Genomic DNA, 22,350 nt, shown 5'->3' with positions numbered 1-22,350 from the left:
CACAATAACAGAACAAACTTTATCACTATTAGTTTGTGTATACACTTTGTTTACACAAACAAACAATACAAAACAATGTTTATTACTATTGTTCCATAATATATATACATATGTACAGTCACTAACCACGTTCCTAGAACTGCTGCAGCTTGTGGAACTCTTTGAAACATGGGTATATGCAGAGGGGCACTTCACACTCCTCACACATAAAACGAGTGTCTCTGCGTGTTTGTGGGCGTTTTGTGGTATGCATACATACATAACACCTCTTCTGAGCATTTTTCTTGGCAGTAGTAGGAGGCAGTTGTATGGGGTAGTGATCACCAGGCCTCAAACGAGATGACGTCTGTGGGCGCTGGTCTATTGCAGGAGTTGCTCCTTTGTACTTTGCAATTATTTGTCTGATTACTGACAGGCAAAATTCACCATATTTTGGTGTTTTGTTGGTCTTCAACTTGTATATGTTATAAGCACTTAGCATAGAGATATCAACAAGATGGAAAAAAAGTTTGATATACCACTTATAACTCTTGCGTACACAGTCTGCAAACCCAATCTGCATGTCACATTTGTCCACTAAGCGCATATTGAGGTTGTAGTCCATGACAGCTGCAGGCTTTAGAATGGGTTCATTGGTCTCTCTGTTGTCCCTGCCACTGGGTACCATTTCGTTTGTGTGAACTGATGTCAACAATGTGACATCACGTTTGTCATGCCACCGAAATGCCATGATGTCATTGGCAGCAAAGGCTTGCACCTCACCTCTGCGAGTGCCAGCGTCGAACCTTGGCATATGTTTGCGATTACCACGCACTGTGCCACACACGTCTGTCAAGTTCACTCGCAAGAAATCACTGAGTAAGGGGCTTGTGTACCAGTTATCAGTAAATAACATATGCCCCTTACCAAGATATGGTTCCATCATTGTTCGAACCACATCACCAGAGATACCCAATAACTTCATGGTATCTCTCAAAGTATTACTGCCAGTGTACACAATAATATCTAAAACAAGACCACTTCTGCAATCACACAGTACAAATAGCTTTATACCAAAGCGTTTCCTCTTGCTTGGTATATATTGCTTGAATGAGAGTCTTCCTTTGAATAAAATCAAGGACTCATCAATAACAAGCTTCCTGAAGGGATAAAAATACATGCAGCACTTTTGTTTCAGGTACATAAACACATTTCTTATCTTATATAACCTGTCGCTTCTGTCAGGCCTGGTTTTGTCTGAAAAGTGTAACATACGCAACAGTATCAGGAAACGATTGACACCTATAATGTCACTAAAACCTGGAGTTGAAATCAGGCGATCTGTTGTCCAGTATGTGGTGACAGTGTGCTTATACACATGTGGCATAAGCATTATTGTGGCAAAAAACAGGTACATCTCTGCCACAGTTGTCTCCTTCCACTTGTGTAGCCGTGATTTTGGTGAGAGAATTGTATTTGCCATGGTGTATTCACAGTATGTGTTGGTTTCCCTGACAATGATGTCCATCAGGGGTTCATCGAAGAATAACTCAAAGCAGTCCAGTTCACTGGCATTGTTCCCAAGTGGACAAGGTGGCTTTATTCCACTTTGTGTTTCATCAAAGTCATGGGGACTGGGAACAAACTCGTCACCGTCCTGCCAATCCCAGATGCGGTCTGCTGGTGGGGTCTGGATATTGTACCGTGGTTGTGGCTGTGGTTGTGGCTGTGCAGGTTGTGGTGGTGCAGGTTGTGGCAGTGTGGGGTAGGGTGAGGCTGGTTGTTCTGCTGAGTCAGCCGCGTGGCTAGTAGCGTGGCCCGGTGATGGTGCCACATGGGCCGTGCCACCCTCACTATCACCACCACTGCCTCCTCCCTCACTGTCACCATTCATACCCATCGTTACAATATCGTCATCTTCACTATCAGGTCGTGGTGTTGGGCCACGGGATGTGCTCCCAGAGTTTCTCCTTCCCCTTGGAACAACATATGAAACACTACCAGACCGCATGCTACGTCGTACATACTGGCGCTTCACTGGGGAATATTCACTCTCACTGTCACTAGAACTGCTTTCAATGACTTTGAAATCACTATCACTATCACTATCACTGCTATCATCAGGGTGTTGTACACGACCAAATAGTTTCCTCTTTCGTCCTGGTACAGGCGAACGTGAACGTGAACAAGCCGGCACAGCACCAGAGGTCGAAGGTTGTGGGTCATCTGGGTTTTCGTCACTATTTACGTTATCCTGGGCACTTTTTTCGGTAACACTCACTTGAAAACCCTTGAATTCACTGTCACTGACACTTTCATCGCTGTTAGAGCTATCACTTGGGAACAAAAGACCTCCAATCCGCCGAGGAGTGAGGAACTTCTTACCGAGAGGCATGGTGAAAATGGACTGACAACATGGCGTTCCCACAATGCACCGCTAGGTCCCAGATTTTTTTCACAGGGTGCACACCGACCACTGAGACCCATTCTCTCCTGTGTAGGCCTATCAGGCCTTTGGCGCTCGATTTGAAGCCGCTAGAATTTGTGCGTATAAATACGTCAGAAACATTGGCTCGTAAGACGTATTTATACGTCGGAAACAGTCAAAGGGTTAAAAGAGCAACTTTGCAGTGTATTTTCGTATGCTATTTATGGTTGTATTCTAGTTTTCCTGGTCCCATTTGATAGAATGGAAGATATATTAAAGAAACTGAGATGATTTTGACTGGTTTCACAATGAAAAGTACCTTGAAATTGAGCTCAAATTAGCAGAAATGTTTGATTTTGGCCAAAGTTCAAAAGTAAACAAATCATGCCATGCGTCCAATACACATCAACTGGTGAGTCTAATCTTCTTTCACAAGTGCGCTGATATTATTTATACCATTTCTACACTAATGCAGTAGTCTTCATAACAAATTTTCTATTTTTTGTGAGAATAAAAATTCAAAGTGGAAAGCAAAAGAAACGAAGCAGAGGCCTGGGGACGTGACTAATGAACAGAGAAAATGTTATTTTAGTGCCAGGAATGTCTGTCTTGTTTATTCTGGACCCTATTTGGAAATTGGCTTCTTTTCAAATTTGTGTGAAATTGGCAAAATTGCCAATTTCTGACCACTTTATTGGATAGTTGAAATCAGTAAATGGGTGGTTTCTTGTACTCAATCGATAGAAAAAAATGGAGTTCTAGTGAAATAGGTATGATTTTTGTTGACTGGTACATTGGAATTGGCCGAAAATAGGGCTCAAAGTGGGCAAAATCGCCGATGCATAAACATCGAGACTGCTAACTTCGCGAGAGCATAATTCCATGTTTCCATCAAATTTCATACTTTTGCTGTCATTATGATCGAGAAAAGATTCTCTATCATTTCATAAGCAAAAATAATTTTTTTTTTTTTTTGAAAAATTTCCGACCCTGAGAACAAGTTTAGAAGGCCTGCCAACCCTGAAAGGGTTAAACAAGAAAAGGCACTCTTAGCCACAGGAAAGTTACATGATATTTTCATTAATCCAAAAATGCTTTGATCAAAGTATGTCATTAAACAGAGCTAGCAAAGTATACACAGTACACAGAAAAGGTGAAAAACAAAAGCAAAAGTGAAGGTTTTTTCCTTACGGTTTCCTTTGTGACATCCCACACTAACTGTCCTCGCTCCAGGAAGACAAATCCTGTATAGATGTTCCTGTTTTTGTCTTCAAAGCTCCGTGCAAAGTGGCATTTACAGTTTCTTGTGAGAGAGGTGCCAAAGTTGAGGTCAGAAAACTTCATCACTTTTATTGTCTCGGGATCTGGACTTTCATCTGTCGTCCCTATACAAGAGGAAAGAATACTTAAATATTTTTTGAACACACTGGCTGTCTCCCACTGAAGCAGGGTGACTTGAAAAAGAAAACCTCATAAAATTTCCTCTTTTTACATTTAATAATTTATACAGGAAAGGGTTTACTAGCCCTATGCTCCCAGCATTTTAGTCATCTCTTACAATACACATGGTTTGCATATTAACTACTGTACTATTATGGATATGATACTATAGAGAAACACCCTTGAAATCCATCTTTCAGCAGTTTTTATATCACTTGCTCATTCTTCTTCTCTACTACACTGACACTTATAAACTTTATAATGTAAAATAACCACTGTGAAGAAATAGTGAATTTCTAAGTGCTTTCATGATTTTTCACACTATCAGTTTGTTCATAATGTGAGAAATCATGAAAGCACTTTGAAATTCACTATTTCTTCATAGAGGTTATTTTGCATACTGTAATATCACCTGTTTACTGTGATCTTATTACACACTTCATAATATACATAATGTTCACCTGAGTTTAGATTACACTTGTCTCCTGCCCTTGATTCCCTCCTTTCAAACTCTCTCCATTTGCTCTGCTAATTCATCTTTTGATTTTTATATGCTGTAGTCATGTCTTACACTCCTCATACTGACTGACCTGAGTTTTTATTTGCTTTGTGACCAAACTCAGTCTTTTAGTGTTTGAAAATTTCCATGCTTCGTGTTCCCTAAACAGTGTTTAGGAAAACTATTTATTGTATAAAAGATAAAGCATGCATGTGTGGAATTGTGCATTCTTCTACTGCACTTTAATTTAAAAAAATCTATGTATTGTTAACAATAGCTGTAAGAGCACATTCTAACAATTGCAACACTTACCATCAGCCAAGTACAAAACTTTTTCCAAATGACTAAACTGTATACAGTGGTACTTCAAGATACGAACTTAATTCGTTCCAGAAGGCTGTTCGAGTGCCAATACCAAATGAATCTGCTCCCATAAGGAATAATGTAAATTAGATTAATCCATTTCAGACCCCCCAAAAATACTTACAAAAGCACTTCCTCTTACAACACGCATGGCTTATGGACGAAGAATTCTGTTCCACTTCCCCATGGAGGTAAGAGGAAATAAACAAGAACAAGAACTAGAAAGAAAATAGAAGAAAACCCAGAGGGGTGTGTATATATATGCTTATACATGTATGTGTAGTGTGACCTAAGTGTAAGTAGAAGTAGCAAGACGTACCTGAAATCTTGCACGTGTATGAGACAGAAAAAGAAAAGACACCAGCAATCCTACCATCGTGTAAAACAATTACAGGCTTCCGTTTTACACTCACTTGCCAGGACGGTAGTACCTCCCTAGGCGGTTGCTGTCTACCAACCTACTACCTAGACTTACATAAATCTTCTTCTTTCTTTCAACACACCGGCCGTATCCCACCGAGGCGGGGTGGCCCAAAAGGAAAAACGAAAGTTTCTCCTTTTACATTTAGCAATATATACAGGAGAAGAGGTTACTAGCCCCTTGCTCCCGGCATTTTAGTCGCCTCTTACAACACGCATGGCTTACGGAGGAAGAATTCTGTTCCACTTCCCCATGGAGATAAGAGGAAATAAACAAGAATAAGAACTAGAAAGAAAATAGAAGAAAACCCAGAGGGGTGTGTATATATGTGCTTGTACATGTATGTGTAGTGGGACCTAAGTGTAAGTAGAAGTAGCAAGACGTACCTGAAAACTTGCATGTTCATGAGACAGAAAAAAGGACACCAGCAATCCTACCATCATGTAAAACAATTACAGGCTTTCGTTTTACACTCACTTGGCAGGACGGTAGTACCTCCCTGGGCGGTTGCTGTCTACCAACCTACTACCTAGACTTACATAAATACACTTACATAATTATTCGAGTCTTGAGCTGTTCATATCCTGAGGTACCACTGTATTTTGAAAGGCTTCTTCTTAGCTTTGATGAAGAAGCACAGAGAGTATTTTAATCTGTTTAATAATCAAATTAATGTATTGCCATTACTTTAACTCCAGTGTATCTGTGCATGCTACATAAAAATTATAAACAAATCTATAGCAAAAAAATTTCACCTGGCAAACTGCACTTTTCTAATTGATGCAAAAATTAATATTCTAAAGAAAAGAAATTAGAGCCGAGATCTTCAATAATATTTCAATTAAAGTAATTCCTACCTAAATTTCTTTGTCGTTTCAATGGCTGATTGTCACTGATATCGGCAGTTTCATCCAGACTGTTACTGGTTGGTGAAAAGAGTTTTCTCTTCAACACTAATATCTCCAGAGTGGATTCCTGAGGTGGGTGTCTGGCAGGTGCTACAGCTGGATGATGGGACTGGTCTTTATGAGGCTGTTGTTTCTTTCTATTTATTGAAGGAAGTTCTTGCTTTTGATGAACTACATTTGTTTTGCCATTTTCTAAAGTTGTCACAGTAATCTTTTCAAAGTTCCAGAACTCCAGAGGCTTTGTTCGCACTCTTCCCGAACGTCTAAGGGATACACTCTCTGTTGAGGTAGAAAACTAAACTCCATTAAATTTTTCATTCATCTCACAAAAAAAAAAAAAAAAACAATATTTTTCTGGCACATGAGACATGCCTTTTCTCAAACAAAAAATCTTGGAAAATCACCCTGCACCTTATAAGCTCAAGGTTAGGGTTAAGGGTTAGGTTCTGGGTTACGCTTTAGTATAAAGAGGGTACACAGCACTTGAATATGATTACCGATATATCATTATGATACTTCTGTCGTGCGCCTTATGTGCTGGAAAATATGGTATATGTTTCAGATATAAGTTATATTTAAATAAAAAAAAGTGAAAAGAAATGAAAAGAAAGTGAAAAGAAATGAAAAGAAAGCAATGATTAAAGGTTCATTGAGCTGAATTTAAGACTTCAGGTGCATATTGCTAAGGCAATAAAATTTGTTATAGGAAGATCCAAAACATACAACAAAGGTAAAAAGCCTATATCACTATCATAATGTGGCACATATCAATCAAACAAACTTTTTTTTTTTCAACAAGTCGGCTGTCTCCCACTGAGGCAGGGTGACCCAAAAAGAAAGAAAATCCCCCCCCCCCAAAAAAAATACTTTCATCATCATTCAACACTTCCACCTCACTCACACATAATCACTGTTTTTTGCAGAGGTGCTCAGAATACAACAGTTTAGAAGCATATACAGTGGACCCTTAACCAGCGATATTAATCCATTCCTGAGAGCTCATCGTTAGTCAAAATTATCGTTAGTCAAGTTAATTTTCCCCATAAGAAATAATGGAAATCAAATTAATCCGTGCAAGACACCCAAAAGTATTGAAAAAAAAAAAATTTTACCACATGAAATATTAATTTTAATACACACAAACTGAAGATTACATGCAGTTACATGACACTTACCTTTATTGAAGATCTGGTGATGATTGATGGGATGGGAGGAGGGGAGAGGTGTTAGTGTTTAGAAGGGGAATCCCCTTCCATTAGCACTTGAGGCAGCAAATCTTTTTCTGGGGTTACTTCCCTTGTTCTTTTAATGCCACTAGGACCAGCTTCAGAGTCACTGGACTTCTGTCGCACAACATATCTGTCCATAGATACCTGTACCTCTCGTTCCTTTATGACTTTCCTAAAGTGGTTCACAACATTGTCAGTGTACAGGTTGCCAACACGGCTTGCAGTAGCTGTGTCAGGGTGATTTTCATCAAAAAAGGTTTGCACTTCCAAGCCACTTTGCACACATTTCCTTTATCTTAGAAGTAGGCAACTTCTTCAATTTCTCTCTCCCCTCCTCCGAAGCAGTTTCCTCAGGTCTGCCCTCTTGCTGTTCTAGATGATCTAGCAGCTCATCAGTGGTTAGTTCTTCACTGTCCTCCACCACCAACTCTTCCACATCCTCCCCACTAACCTCCAACCCCAAGGACTTCCCCAATGCCACAATGGATTCCTCAACTGGCATAGGATTCTCAGGGTTAGCCTCAAACCCTTCAAAATCCCTTTTGTCTACACATTCTGGCCACAGTTTTTTCCAAGCAGAGTTCAATGTCCTCTTAGTCACTTCCTCCCAAGCCTTACCTATAATGTTTACACAATTGAGGATGGTAAAATGATCTTTCCAAAACTCTCTTAGAGTCAGTTGAGTTTCTGAGGTCACTACAAAGCACCTTTCAAACATAGCTTTTGTGTACAGTTTCTTGAAGTTGGAAATAACCTGCTGGTCCATGGGCTGCAGGAGAGGAGTGGTATAAGGAGGCAAAAACTTCACCTTAATGAAGCTCATGTCCCTAGAAAGTCACTCTGCCACATCTGTAGGATGACCAGGGGCATTGTCTAATACCAGGAGGCACTTAAGATCTAATTTCTTTTCAATTAGGTAATTTTTCACATTGGGGCAAATGCATGGTGTAACCAGTCATAGAAAAAGTCCCTAATGACTGTGAGGGAAAAGTTCAATAGATAGGAGTAGCGAGGGAGTATATATTAACAATAGTTTCATTGCCGGCTACTTGTTAAGGTAGGGTAAGTCCAGCTCCCGCTATTCCCGCCTTTTCTCCCCCACCCCTAAAGTGATAGTTTGATTGCCGGCTGCTTGTTAAGGTAGGGACAGTCTAGCTCCCGCTATCCCTTCCCCTCCTTCTCCCCCCCCCCAAAAGGTGACGTGTGGGGCTCTGGTCAAACAGTAAATCACTCGACTCACAGCTCCCAACACTACTGTAAGTACATGCCTGCCTTGTATTCTAGTGGATTTATTGGTTGAAAGCTTCACTTTTGACCAATAATAAACTTAGTCCTTTCAGTCTTGCTCTAGGTTGACTGTTGTAATAATCACCACATCTTTTAGGTATTGTACTTATCATGGAGAGTGATTATTTAAGCAGTGGGTAACCTGTCTATCTTTTCAGCTTGGATGACAGAGGGTCACCTGTCAATCAACGAGAAGAACTAATGGAGAAGGACTAGCGTCCTGAGACGTCCCCTTTTTGGATTTAATTACCTGTGCACCTGTATGAAATTGCAGGACGTAACCCCTCATCATTGCAGTGGTAAAGAACCTGCTTTCCTGTCATCGGGATATAATACTCACGGCTATACTGTGAAGAACTAGCCAGTGGGTCGTAACCAACACCTGCGACCCCCCCCCCCATCACCAGCAACGGCTACGATTTCAACAACACAGTGTCACCAACACCAGACACCCCTATATATATATATTAGCGTTGAATTCAGTTATTTATATTTTTCATTTTTCATTTTCTTTAATGTAGGATTAATATTTCATATTTAAGCGTTTTATATTTTATATTTTCTATATAATAAAGTGTTTATGTTTGTCTGTTATTATTTCGTTTTCTATTCATTACGTTTCCTGAGGAGGAGCCAGCTTTGGTAATACTGTCTGAAGTTATTACAGAGCTGAGTAAGCCTTCACAAGTGGCGACCTTGCCAGGATCAACTCTACAGAATCAAGATTCAACTCCATCTCGAATCTACCATTCGAACTTCAACGCTGCATACCACAGACGGTTACCACCAGCCATGAGTAATTATTCTCTATGGTAGGACTACGGTACAGGTATTTAAAAGATTTGGTGATTGTTATAGTCTCAATTTATTGTAAGTCAAGTCAGGCAGGATATAATAGTTAATTCTGCCACCTTTCTTGTGACCTTGAAACACTTTGGAGGATTAGACTCTAGGGACCCCGAGATTTTCCAGTGACAATTTGTTCCATTGAGCTCTTTATTTTATCAAGGGAACTGTCGTTGGACACTCTTGATTTGTTGGTGAGAAGATTGGATGGTCAAGGGACCCCATTCTACTTACTGTTTGCTCGGAGCCGGCATAGAACCCTTCGTTTTCATTAATACATATTGTTTAACCCTTTGACTGTTTCAGGCCCCTCTCTGAAACTGTCATTCTATGTCGCTCAATTTTTAAAAAAAAAAAAATTATTTTTTCTTATGAAATGATAGAGAATCTTTTCCCGATGGTAATGACACCAAAAGTTCGAAATTTTGTCGAAAACTCGTGGAATTATGCTCCCGCGAAGTTAGCGGTCTCGGCAACATATGCGTATCGGCGATTTCGCCGACTTTGAGCCCTATTTTCAGCCAATTCCATTGTTCCAGTTGACCAAACTCAATAGCTATTTCTTTAGAACTCCATTTTATCTATCAGCTGAGTACAAGAAACCTCCCATTTACTAATTTGGACTACCCAATATGGTGGTCAGAAATTGACAATTTGGCCAATTTCACGCAAAATAAAAAAGATGGCAATTTCAAAATAGGGTCCAGAATAAACAAGGTAGACATTCGTGGCACTAAAATAACATATGCTCTGTTCATTAGTCACATCTCTAGGCCCCTCTTATATTATTATTGCTTTCTATTTTGATTTTTTATTCATACAAAAAAATACAAAATTTACTGTTATGCAGACGACTGCATTATTGTAAAAATGGTATAAATAATATCAGTGCACTAGTGAAAGAATATTAGACTCCCCAGTTGACGTGTATTGGTCGTGTGGTGTGATTTATTTACTCTTGAACATTGGTAAAAATCGAACATTTCCGCTACTTTGAGCTCAGTTTCAAGGTCGTTTTCATCGTAAAAGTAATGAAAATCATCTCTATTTCTGTAATATGTTTTCCATTTTATCACCTAAGACCATGAAAACGCGAATACAACGATAAATACTATACGAAAATACACCTCAAAGTCGGCATTTTATTCCAAAAAAACGATCAGGTTTTTTTTTCTCATTACGCAATGTGTGCTGCAGGATTTTTTTTATGTGGTGCACACTGACCACACAGACCCATTCTCTCACATGTGGGCCTACCAGCTTTCTCCCACTTGATTTGAAGCCGCTAGAATTATTGAGTATATATACGTCAGAAACATTGGCTCGTAAGACGTATTTATACGTCGAAAACAGTCAAAGGGTTAATTGAAGCAGGGATCGAGCCCTCTGGTTTATATACAGTTTGAGCGGAGCAGGAATTGAACCCTCCGTTTTCTTTAATACTCGTTTCATTTCCCCTGATAGTTTAAGTTATTCTTGCAAGTATGGAGGAATACCAGTTTTGGATGAACGCTGGAAGCAAGTTAGGAATAACAGGGAAAAATTTAGAAACTTTCATTAGTGCTAAGATCCAGGGAAGACTTGAAAGAGAGAATTGAGAGAGAAGAAAGACAGCTAGAAAGGGAAAGAGAAGAGAATAAGGAGAGAGAGAGAATCGAAAGAGAAGAGAAAAAAGAGAGAGAGAGAATTGAGAGAGAAATCCGAGAAAGACAGTTAGAAAGAGAGCGAGATCAAAAAGAGCGTAATAGACTTGATCGTGAGGAAAGAGCTAGGGAACGTGAGGAACAAGCTAAGATACGTGAGGAACAGGTTAAATTAAGAGAACTTGAGGAAAGAGCAAAGGATAGAGAAGTTGAGGAAAAAGCTAGAAAACATGAGTTAATAGAGAGAAAAGGATTGCGAGCTCGAAAAATCTCGCCTTGAATTAGAGAATAAAAAGTTAACTTTTACACAACAACAATTAGAGGAAGGAGTAATGGAACAACATGCAGTCAGTGCACATATTCCAACACCTAATTTACCTCCCTTCACAGAGGGGGAAGACATAACTTCATACATTATCAGGTTTGAAAATACCACTACCCTCTGTGAATGCCCTGCTGACACCTGGGCTACCAGGTTAGGAATGTTATTTTCTGGTACTGCTTTGAATATCTATGCAACTTTGTCACAGGATATCATATGTAATTATAACCTACTGAAGAAGGCAATCCTTAAAGCATATAAAAAAACCACTAATTCTTACAGGAAAGATTTCAGGTATGCCACCTTACAGCCTGGCCAGAACTTTCAGCAGTTACAGGTAACACTCTTTCGTTTGTTCGACTTTTGGATAGAGAGTTCAGGAATTGATCACAGTTATGAATCTCTTAGAGACTTCATGGTTGCTGACCAGTTCCTGACAGCTCTTCCCCATCAGATACGAACATTCATCAGAGAACGTAACCTGATTAAGGCTGAGGAAGTTGCTGAGGCTGCTGACCTGTATGCTGAGGCTCACAATTACTATAAAGACCTAAAGGGATCGAACCCTAAGGGCAAGGGTTCATCAGACCTTAAGAAATCAAAGCCTCTAGTGGAAAGTAAAATGACTTCTTTTATTCCTGTTTGTCATTTGTGTGGTGTTAAGGGACATAAACGTCCAGATTGTCCTTCTAAGAAGGTCCAAAAAGTTGGAAGATGTTTTAAAGACTGTAATGACCAAGCACCCTTCTGTTCAGGAACAGTTAATGGACTTAATGTATCTACCATTTTACGAGACACTGGATGCACATGTATAGTCATTTCTGATAAGCTGTTCCCTAACCTTAAAGAAACTCATTTCTCTGCTATACTTTCAGACTACTTGGGCCATACGGACACTTTTCCTACCATCCGTTGTTACATTAGGTCTAAATGGTTCACAGGTTGGTCTGAAGCCGTACTAGCTCCCATCACTTCTTGCTCCGTACTAATAGGTAATGTAAAAGGTGCCAGTCTTCCTTCTGAGGTTGACCTTTCATCACCAAAGATGGACATAGGTGTTTCAGATCCTCTTTCTGTAGAGTCAGAGAAGTCCCTCGAAAGTTCAGATGAGACAATGTCTCGTGAGATTCATGTGGGATTAAAAACCAGTGATGATACTCTCGAAAGCGAGGTAGTAGGATCACCGGTTCACTTGTTAGATGAAAGTGAAGATATCACCTCCGATACCATAAATGTCTTGACTAGGGCTCAGACCAAAGCCCAGACTTCTCCTACTGTCCATCCTTTGATTTTCCCTGACTTCAAGCCTTTAGATATATCGAAGGACTCCTTTGTCAATTTACAACGTAATTGCCCTTCTCTTCAGAATTGCCATAATGCCGCTAAACAAAATCAAGTTATCCAAAGGAAAAACTTTTCATATAAATTTGAATATATAAAAGGTATCTTGTACAAGTCAGTATTCAAATTAAATTCAGATGAGATAGACTATTCCATCTTAGTTGTTCCAAGTCAATGCAGAGAGACTGTTCTTAAAATGGCTCATGACCTGCCAGTGGCCGGACATTTCTCGCATCGTAAAACCTTAATAAAATTAGGGAAACCTATTTTTGGCCAAAAATGTCCTCAAATATAACTACCTATTGTAGATCGTGTAAAGTTTGCCAACTGTCATCCTCCCGAGGTACCAGGCGAGTACCTATGGTCAAAATGCCTATCTTTACGGTACCGTTTGAAAGAGTAGCTACTGACATCGTTGGTCCTTTATCTCCACTTTCATCTGGGGGACATAGATATATATTAACATTAGTTGATTATGCTTCGAGTTTCCCTGAAGCCATACCCTTAAAGACCATAACCACTACAGAGGTGGCTGAAGCCCTTTTGTCCATCTTCTCCAGAGTGGGCATCCCTAGAGAAATTTTGTCTGACCGTGGGACACAATTCACATCTGACTTAATGCAACATCTATACCAACTTCTGGGAGTGAAGCCTCTCTTCACCACACCCTATCATCCCAGCTGTAATGGGAGGATTGAGAGCCAGCATTCGATTCTCAAGCCCATTTTAAGGAAACTTTGCTCCCTTAAACCTAGGGATTGGCATCGTTACCTACCCTGTGCTTTGTTTGCCATGAGGGAAGTTCCCAGTGACTCTCTGGGATTTTCACCTTTTGAACTTCTCTATGGTAGACAGGCCAGAGGCCCATTGGCCATCCTTCATGACTTATGGACTAATGAGGAGGTAAATGCTGAGGTTCAGTCTTCTTACCAGTTTCTCCTTGACCTTAGATCCAAACTTGAGGAGACCTCTGACATAGTTTCGAAAAACCCAAGCTTGTCAATGGACCAGTACAAAACCTATTTTGATTCCAAAAGTCAGAGGAGAAGTTTTAAAGTAGGAGATGAAGTTCTTGTACTTTTGCCTATCAAGTCAAATAAATTATTAGTAGCATGGAAAGGTCCATATACAGTATTAAAAATTTGTGGGAAAGTTGACTACCTCATAGAAGTCAAGGGGAAACCTAAGCTTTATCATATCAACATCCTTAAGAAATATTACCTTAACTGCCTTAATAACTTTGACTTAGTTTTTCCACATGAACTTGATACAACAACTGAAGAATGTAAGGTGTGCGTAATTGACACCTCTAACTTAGACTATGATGAAGAACTACATGACTTGGTGACTTTTGACCACTCGGGTGCAACCAACATTAATATTAATGAATCTTTGGATGACCATAAGAGACATGAACTACTTCAATGTGTGAGTAACTTTTCAGACGTCTTTACTGATATTCCAGGTGTTACCTCCACGGTAGTCCATAAGATTGACTTAGTGACTGACAGTCCTATCAAACGGAAATTATACCCAGTTCCAGTTCACCTCAGGGATGCATTTGACCAAGAGGTAGACAAATTATTAAAACTAAAGATCATTGAACCTTCAGTATCTGCATATTGCTCACCAGTAGTCATGGTTAAGAAGGAGGATAATTCATATAGACTTGCTATTGACTTCAGAGGCCTTAATGCTATAACTCGGTGGGATGCTGAGCCTATGCCCTTAATAGATAGCGATCTACACAAATTTTATGACGCTTCCTTCTTTTCAGAGATTGATATTGTGCAGGCATATCATCAAGTAATGTTAGATCCTTCTTCTAAGCAGTACACTGCTTTTCCTACACACCAAGGACTGATGCAATATAGAACTATGCCCTTCGGTTTGGTAACTGCCTGTGCTACCTACGTGAGACTGATGAGAAAGGTCTTGGGTAATATGCCAAATGTTTAAGTTTATTTTGATAACATTTACGTAATAACATCCACGTGGGGCAAACATATCCAAACATTAACATCAGTTTTGCGTAGGTTACGCTCACATGGCCTCACTGCCAAACCGAAGAAATGCTTCCTTGGGTATAACAAGATTAGATATCTTGGACTGATACTTTCTAATAACTCTCTGCAGCCTCTCCCCAGTAAGATCAAAGCTTTATTAGAATTTAAATTCCCCAAAACCAAGAAGCTCATGCGTAGCTTTCTTGGTTCTGTAAATTTTTATGCACGGTTTATCCCGAACCTTACTGATCTTACAGGCATCTTATCCGACTTCCTTAAAAAGTCTGTGAAGGAACCTCTTGAACTTTCCGACGTAGCTCGGGAAAAGTTTAATGAGATTAAAAGTATCTTTTCGAAAGACCCTATACTTAAGATTCCAGATATTAATAAAACATTTTGCTTAAGAACTGATGCCTCCAATACTGGCTTAGGTGCGGTGTTACTACAATACCATGATGGTACTCCCTTCCCTGTATGGTTCCTAAGCCGGAAACTCCTTCCCGCAGAAACAAGATACTCCACAATAGAAAAGGAATGTTTAGCCCTTGTGTGGGGTATCTCCAAACTTAAATTTTATTTGCTGGGAAAAGAATTCATTTTAGAAATGGACCACAAACCTTTGATATACCTAGAAACTTTTAAGGGAACCAACAGTCGCCTCTTGAGGTGGACATTGGCACTCCAGGCTTTTAAGTTCCATATTGTGTATATCAATGGTTCATCCAATTATTTCTCTGACTGGTTAAGTCGTGACAGTCAGTAGAAGATTTCTTGCTTTACGCGACTTCCACATGTTAGAACTTTTTCCTCGCCTATTCTTCTTATACTCCTTGACTATAAGTCTTGGTATGGGGGAGTGTGAGGGAAAAGTTCAATAGATAGGAGTAGCGAGGGAGTATATATTAACAATAGTTTCATTGCCGGCTACTTGTTAAGGTAGGGTAAGTCCAGCTCCCGCTATTCCCGCCTTTTCTTCCCCACCCCTAAAGTGATAGTTTGATTGCCGGCTGCTTGTTAAGGTAGGGACAGTCTAGCTCCCGCTATCCCTTCCCCTCCCCCCCCCGAAAGGTGACGTGTGGGGCTCTGGTCATACAGTAAATCACTCGACTCACAGCTCCCAACACTACTGTAAGTACATGCCTGCCTTGTATTCTAGTGGATTTATTGGTTGAAAGCTTCACTTTTGACCAATAATAAACTTAGTCCTTTCAGTCTTGCTCTAGGTTGACTGTTGTAATAATCACCACATCTTTTAGGTATTGTACTTATCATGGAGAGTGATTATTTAAGCAGTGGGTAACCTGTCTATCTTTTCAGCTAGGATGACAGAGAGGGTCACCTGTCAATCAACGAGAACTAATGGAGAAGGACTAGCGTCCTGAGACGTCCCCTTTTTGGATTTAATTACCTGTGCACCTGTATGAAATTGCAGGACGTAACCCCTCATCATTGCAGTGGTAAAGAACCTGCTTTCCTGTCATCGGGATATAATACTCACGGCTATACTGTGAAGAACTAGCCAGTGGGTCGTAACCAACACCTGCGTCCCCCCCCCATCATCAGCAACGGCTACGATTTCAGCAACACAGTGTCACCAACACCAGACACCCCTATATATATATTAGCGTTGAATTCAGTTATTTATATTTTTCATTTTTCATTTTCTTTAATGTAGGATTAATATTTCATATTTAAGTGTTTTATATTTTATATTTTCTATATAATAAAGTGTTTATGTTTGTCTGTTATTATTTTGTTTTCTATTCATTAATTTTCCTGAGGAGGAGCCAGCTTTGGTAATACTGTCTGAAGTTATTACAGAGCTGAGTAAGCCTTCACAATGACCCATGCCTTACTGTTTGCCCTCCACAGCACACACAAATTAGCCTTGAGGACATTGTTTTTCCTGAACACTCTGGGGGTTTCAGAGTGATACACCAATAAAGGCTTCACTTTGCAATCACCACTAGCATTGGCACACATCAACAGCGTAAGCCTGTCTTTCATAGGCTTATGTCCTGGGAGAGCCTTTTCCTCCTGAGTAATGTACGTCCTGCTTGGCATTTTCTTCCAAAACAGGCCTGTTTCGTCACAATTAAACACTTGTTCAGGTTTCAGTCCTTCACTGTCTATGTACTCCTTGAAGTCCTGCACATATTTTTCAGCCGATTTGTGGTCCGAACTGGCAGCCTCACCATGCCTTATCACACTATGAATGCCACTACACTTCTTAAATCTCTCAAACCAACCTTTGCTGGCCTTAAATTCACTCACATCACTAGTTGCTGGCATTTTTTTAATTAAATCGTCATGCAACTTCCTAGCCTTTTCACATATGATCGCTTGAGAGATGCTGTCTCCTGCTATCTGTTTCTCGTTTATCCACACCAATAACAGTCTCTCAACATCTTCTATCACTTGTGATCTCAGTTTCGAAAACATAGTTGCACCTTTGGCAAGAACAGCTTCCTTGATTGCCGTTTTCTTGCCCACAATAGTAGCGATGGTTGATTGGGGTTTATTATACAACCTGACCAGCTCAGACACACGCACTCCACTTTCATACTTAGCAATGATCTCTTACTTCATCTCCATAGTAATTCTCACCCTTTTTGCTGTAGGGTTGGCACTAGAAGCTTTCTTGGGGCCCATGGTGACTTATTTTGCAGGTGCAATCACTACAAAGGCTGTGATAATATGAAATGTTCCAGTTGTATGTTTGGAAGCGACCGCGGTGGCTGGCTGGCTTGTAAACACTGGCACCAAGGGACAAGTGAGGTGCGCTCAGGCCAAAGTGGACGCGTATGGTACGGAACAAATAGAGCTGGTCGGTTTTTTAAGCACTAGTTGAGGCAAAATTTTTGCGTTAAAATGTATTGCTAGTCAGATTTATCGTTAATCGATGCCATCGCTGGTTGAGGGTCCACTGTACCTATAAAGATATACAACATATCCCTCCAAACTGCCAATATCCCAAACCCCTCCTTTAACCCTCTGACTGTTTACATCGTATATATATGTCTTACGCGCCACTGTTTCTGACGTATTTATACACGTAAAGGTATTTATACACATAAGGTTGGAGGGAGGGGGTAAAGGAGGTTTTGTGTGCGAGGGGCTTGGACTTCCAGCAGGCATGCGTGAGCGTGTTTGATAGGAGTGAATGGAGACAAATGGTTTTTAATACTTGATGTGCTGTTGGAGTGTGAGCAAAGTAACATTTGATAGAATGGAAGACATATTACAGAAATTGAGATGATTTTGACTGGTTTCACAATGAACAGTACCTTGAAACTGAGCTCAAAGTAGCAGAAATGTTCGATTTTTACCAAAGTTCAAAAGTAAACAAAGCATGCCAAGTGTCCAATACACGTCAACTGGCGAGTCTAATACAGTGGACCCCCGCATAACGATTACCTCCGAATGCGACCAATTATGTAAGTGTATTTAAGTAAGTGCGTTTGTACGTGTATGTTTGGGGGTCTGAAATGGACTAATCTACTTCACAATATTTCTTATGGGAACAAATTCGGTCAGTACTGACACCTGAACATACTTCTGGAGTGAAAAAATATCGTTAACCGGGGGTCCACTGTATTCTTTCACAAGTGCGCTGATATTATTTATACCATTTCTACACTAATGCAGTAGTCTCCATAATGGTAAATCTTCTATTTTTTGTAAGAATAAAAATTCAAAGTGGAAAGCAAAAGAAATATAAGAGGGGCCTGGGGACGTGACTAATGAACAGAGAACTTGTTATTTTAGTGCCAGGAATGCCTTTCTTGTTTATTCTGGACCCTATTTGGAAATTGGCATCTTCTGAAATTTGTGTGAAATTGGCAAAATTGCCAATTTCTAACCACTTTACTGGATAGTTGAAATCAGTAAATGGGTTGTTTCTTGTATTCATTCAATAGAAAAAAATGGAGGTCTAGCAAAATAAATATGATTTTTGTCGACTAGTACAGAGGAATTGGCCAAAAATAGGGCTAAAAGTGGGCAGAATCGCCGATGCATAAACATCGGCAAGACCGCTAACTTCGTGAGAGCATAATTCCGTACGTTTTCCATCAAATTTCATACTTTTGGTGTCATTATGATCAGGATAAGATTCTCTATCATTTTGTAAGAAAAAAATTTTTTTTTTTTCCGAAAAATTTTCGACCCTGAGAACAAGTTTAGGAGAGGGCCTCTCGACCATGAAAGGGTTAAAGTGCAGGCATTGTACTTCCCATTTCCAGGACTCAAGTCCGTCTATATAAATATAACCGGTTTCCCTGAATGCCTTCATTAACTCTTTCAGGGTCCAGAGGCCAAATTTCAAAGTGCGCACCAGTGTTCAAGAATTTTCAAAAAATAATTTTGTTAATTTTTCTTATGAAATGGTAGAAACTCTTTTTCTGAAGGTAATAAAACAAAAAGTACAAAGTTTGATGGAAAATTGATGAAATTATGCACTCGCAAATTTTGATGTGTCAGTGATATTTACGGATCAGAGATCTTGCCGACTTTGACTCCCATTTTAGACCGATTACCTTATTCCAGTCGACCAAATTCTTAGCTATTTCACTAGCATTACTTCTATTGAATGAGCACAAGAAATCACCAACTCAACTGTTTCAACTACAAAATAAAGTGATTTGGAAATTGATAATTTGGCCAAATTAGTGCAAAGTTCAAAATATTCCAATTTCAAAATAGGGTCCAGAATAAACAATGCAGACATTCCTGGCACTAAACTAACATTTCCTCTGTTCATTAGTTACGTTTTCAAGCCTTACAAATTAATTCCATTTTGATTTTTAATTCACATAATGAATTTTTATTCAAACCAAAAAATAGAAGATTTACTGTCATGCAATATTGTAATAATTGTATAAATAATATCAGCACATTTGTGAACATATATTAGACCCACCAGTTGGCATGTATTAGACGTGTGAGGTCATTTGTTTACTCTTGAACATCGGCAAAAATTTATCATTTCCGCTACTTTGAGCTCAGTTTCAAGCCATTTTCTGTACTAAAACCAATCAAAATAATCTCTATTTCTGTAACATATCTTTCATTCTATCAAATGAGACCAAGAAATTGCAAATACAACTATAAAAAACATATGAAAAACACTGCAAAGTTGCTGTTTTAATCAAAAATTACGGTCTCACTTTTTTCCTCTCATTATGCGCTGTGTGCTGCAGGATTTGTTTTATGTGGTGCACACATACCACACAGATGTATTCTCTCATATCTAGGCCCAAATTTACCGCTCACAGCTTATCAGTGAGCTGAGCTCATGGCGTAGATCTACGGTTTGGACCCACAACGTTAAGCAGTAGATCTACAGCATGGACCCTTAAAGGGTTAAATATTAGCCTGCTCACACTCCAACAGCACATCAGGTCCCAAATACCATTCGTCTCCATTCACTCCTATATAACACACTTGTGCACGCATGCTGGAAGTCCAAGCCCCTAGCCCACAAAACCTCCTTTACTCCCTCCAACCTTTTCGAGGGCGGCCCCTGCCCCGCCTTCCTTCCCCTACAGATTTATACACTCTCCATGTCATTCTACTTTGATCCATTCTCTCTAAATGACCAAACCACCTCAACAATCCCTCTTCAGCCCTCTGACTATTACTTTTATTAACACACCTTCTCCTAATTTCCACACTCCGAATTTTCTGCATAATATTTACACCACACATTGCCCTTAAACAGGACATCTCCACTGCCTCCAACCGCCTCCTCGCTTCAGCATTTACAACCCAAGCTTCACACCCATATAAGTGTGTTGGTACTACTATACTTTCATACATTCCCTTCTTTGCCTCCATAGATAACATTTTTTTGTCTCCACATACACCTCAACGCACCACTCACCTTTTTTCCCCTCATCAGTTCTATGATTAACCTCATCCTTCATAAATCCATCCTCCGACACGTCAACTCCTAAATATCTGAAAACATTCACTTCTTCCATACTACTCCTACCCAATTTGATATCCAATTTTTCTTTATCTAAATAATTTGATACCCTCATCACCTTACTCTTTTCTATGTTCACTTCCAATTTTCTACCTTTACACACATTCCCAAACTCATCCACTAACCTTTGCAATTTTTCTTTAGAATCTCCCATAAGCACAGTATCATCAGCAAAAAAGTAACTGTTTCAATTCCCATTTTGTATTTGAGTCCCCATAATTTAATCCCACCCCTCTCTCGAACACCCTAGCATTTACTTCTTGTACAACCCCATCTATAAATATATTAAACAACCATGGAGACATTACACATTCTTGCCTAAGACCTACTTTTACCGGGAAGTAGTCTCCCTCTCTTCTACACACCCTAACCTGAGCCTCACTATCCTCATAAAAACTCTTTACAGCATTTAGTAACTTACTACCTATTCCATATACTTACAACATCTGCCACATTGCTCCCCTATCCACTATCATATGCATTTCCTAAACCAATCAATGCAATAAAAACTTCCCTACCTTTGTCTAAATACTGTTCACATATATGCTTCAATGTAAACACTTGATTTACACATCCCCTACCCGCTCTAAAACCTCCTTACGCAATCCTACATTCTGTCTTACCTCTAGTTCTTTCAACAATAACCCTACCGTACACTTTTCCTGGTATACTCAGTAATCTTACTCCTCTATAATTTTTACAATCTCTTTTGTCCCCCTTCCCTTTATATAAAGGGACTATACATGCTCTCCGCCAATCCCTAGGTACCTTCCCCTCTTTCATACATTAAACAAAAATACCAACCACTCCAACACTATATCCCCCCCTGCTTTTAACATTTCTGTCACGATCCTGTCAGTTCCAGCTGCTTTACCCCCTTTCATTCTATGTAATGCCTCACACATCTCCCCACACTCACATACTGCTCTTCTTCACTCCTAAAAGGTGGCATACCTCCCTGGCCAGTGCATGAAATTACCGCTTCCCTTTCTTCATCGACATTTAAAAGTTCCTCAAAATATTCTCGCTATCTACCCAATATCTCCATCTCCCCATCTACTAACTCCCCTACTCTGTTTTTAACTGACAAATCCATTCGTTCCCTAGGCATTCTAAACTTAACTCACTCCAAAATTTTTTCTTATTTTTATTAAAATTTCTTGACAGTGCCTCTCCCACTATCATTCATTCATTCATTAGAGATTTGCCGGTACTTCCGGCCCAGGTCTTCTCGAGATGGTGACTCCTTTTGCACTCTCTTCACCTTTCTTTTACTCTCCATATACTCTAATCTTCTTATAACACTTCTGCTTCATAAAAACCTATCATAAGCTACCGTTTTCTCATTCGTTTTTTCATCACTCGTTTTTTCTCACTCGTTTTTTCATCATTCCACCAATCACTCCTTTCCTCCTGCACCCACCCTCCTATAACCACAAACTTCTGCCCCACATTCTAATACTGCATTTTTAAAACTATTCCAACACTCTTCAACTCATCCCCCCCACTACTCATACTTGCAACAGCCCACCTTTCTGCCAATACAGTGGACCCCCGCATAGCGACCTTAATCCGTGCAAGAGGGCTGATTGTTATGCGAAATGTTCGGTATGCAAATGAATTTTCCCCATAAGAAATAATGGAAATCA

The 22,350-nt window shown here is 39.7% G+C and overlaps 1 protein-coding gene across 11 annotated transcripts in view; it reads right to left on the bottom strand.

Annotated features, from left to right (window-relative positions):
• The window catches only part of LOC128684434 (uncharacterized), a 72,041-nt gene that overhangs the window by 20,776 nt on the left and 28,915 nt on the right, over positions 1-22,350 (bottom strand). For 10 of the 11 annotated variants that reach the window (XR_011391015.1, XR_011391016.1, XM_070079803.1 and 7 more), the window contains 2 exons: positions 5,988-6,317; positions 3,599-3,792 (listed from right to left, as the gene is read on the bottom strand). Coding sequence is in view for 9 of the 11 variants with exons in the window: in XM_070079803.1 (XP_069935904.1) it covers positions 3,599-3,792; positions 5,988-6,317 (524 nt within the window). In the remaining 2 variants the exon portion in view is untranslated. The remainder of the gene's footprint in view (positions 1-3,598; positions 3,793-5,987; positions 6,318-22,350) is intronic. The other variant, XM_070079810.1, reaches the window with a different exon arrangement.

The sequence above is a fragment of the Cherax quadricarinatus genome, unplaced genomic scaffold (assembly GCF_038502225.1).
Source record: "Cherax quadricarinatus isolate ZL_2023a unplaced genomic scaffold, ASM3850222v1 Contig22, whole genome shotgun sequence".
NCBI classification, from domain to species: domain Eukaryota; kingdom Metazoa; phylum Arthropoda; class Malacostraca; order Decapoda; family Parastacidae; genus Cherax; species Cherax quadricarinatus.
This window is presented reverse-complemented; position numbering and strand designations above follow the sequence as displayed.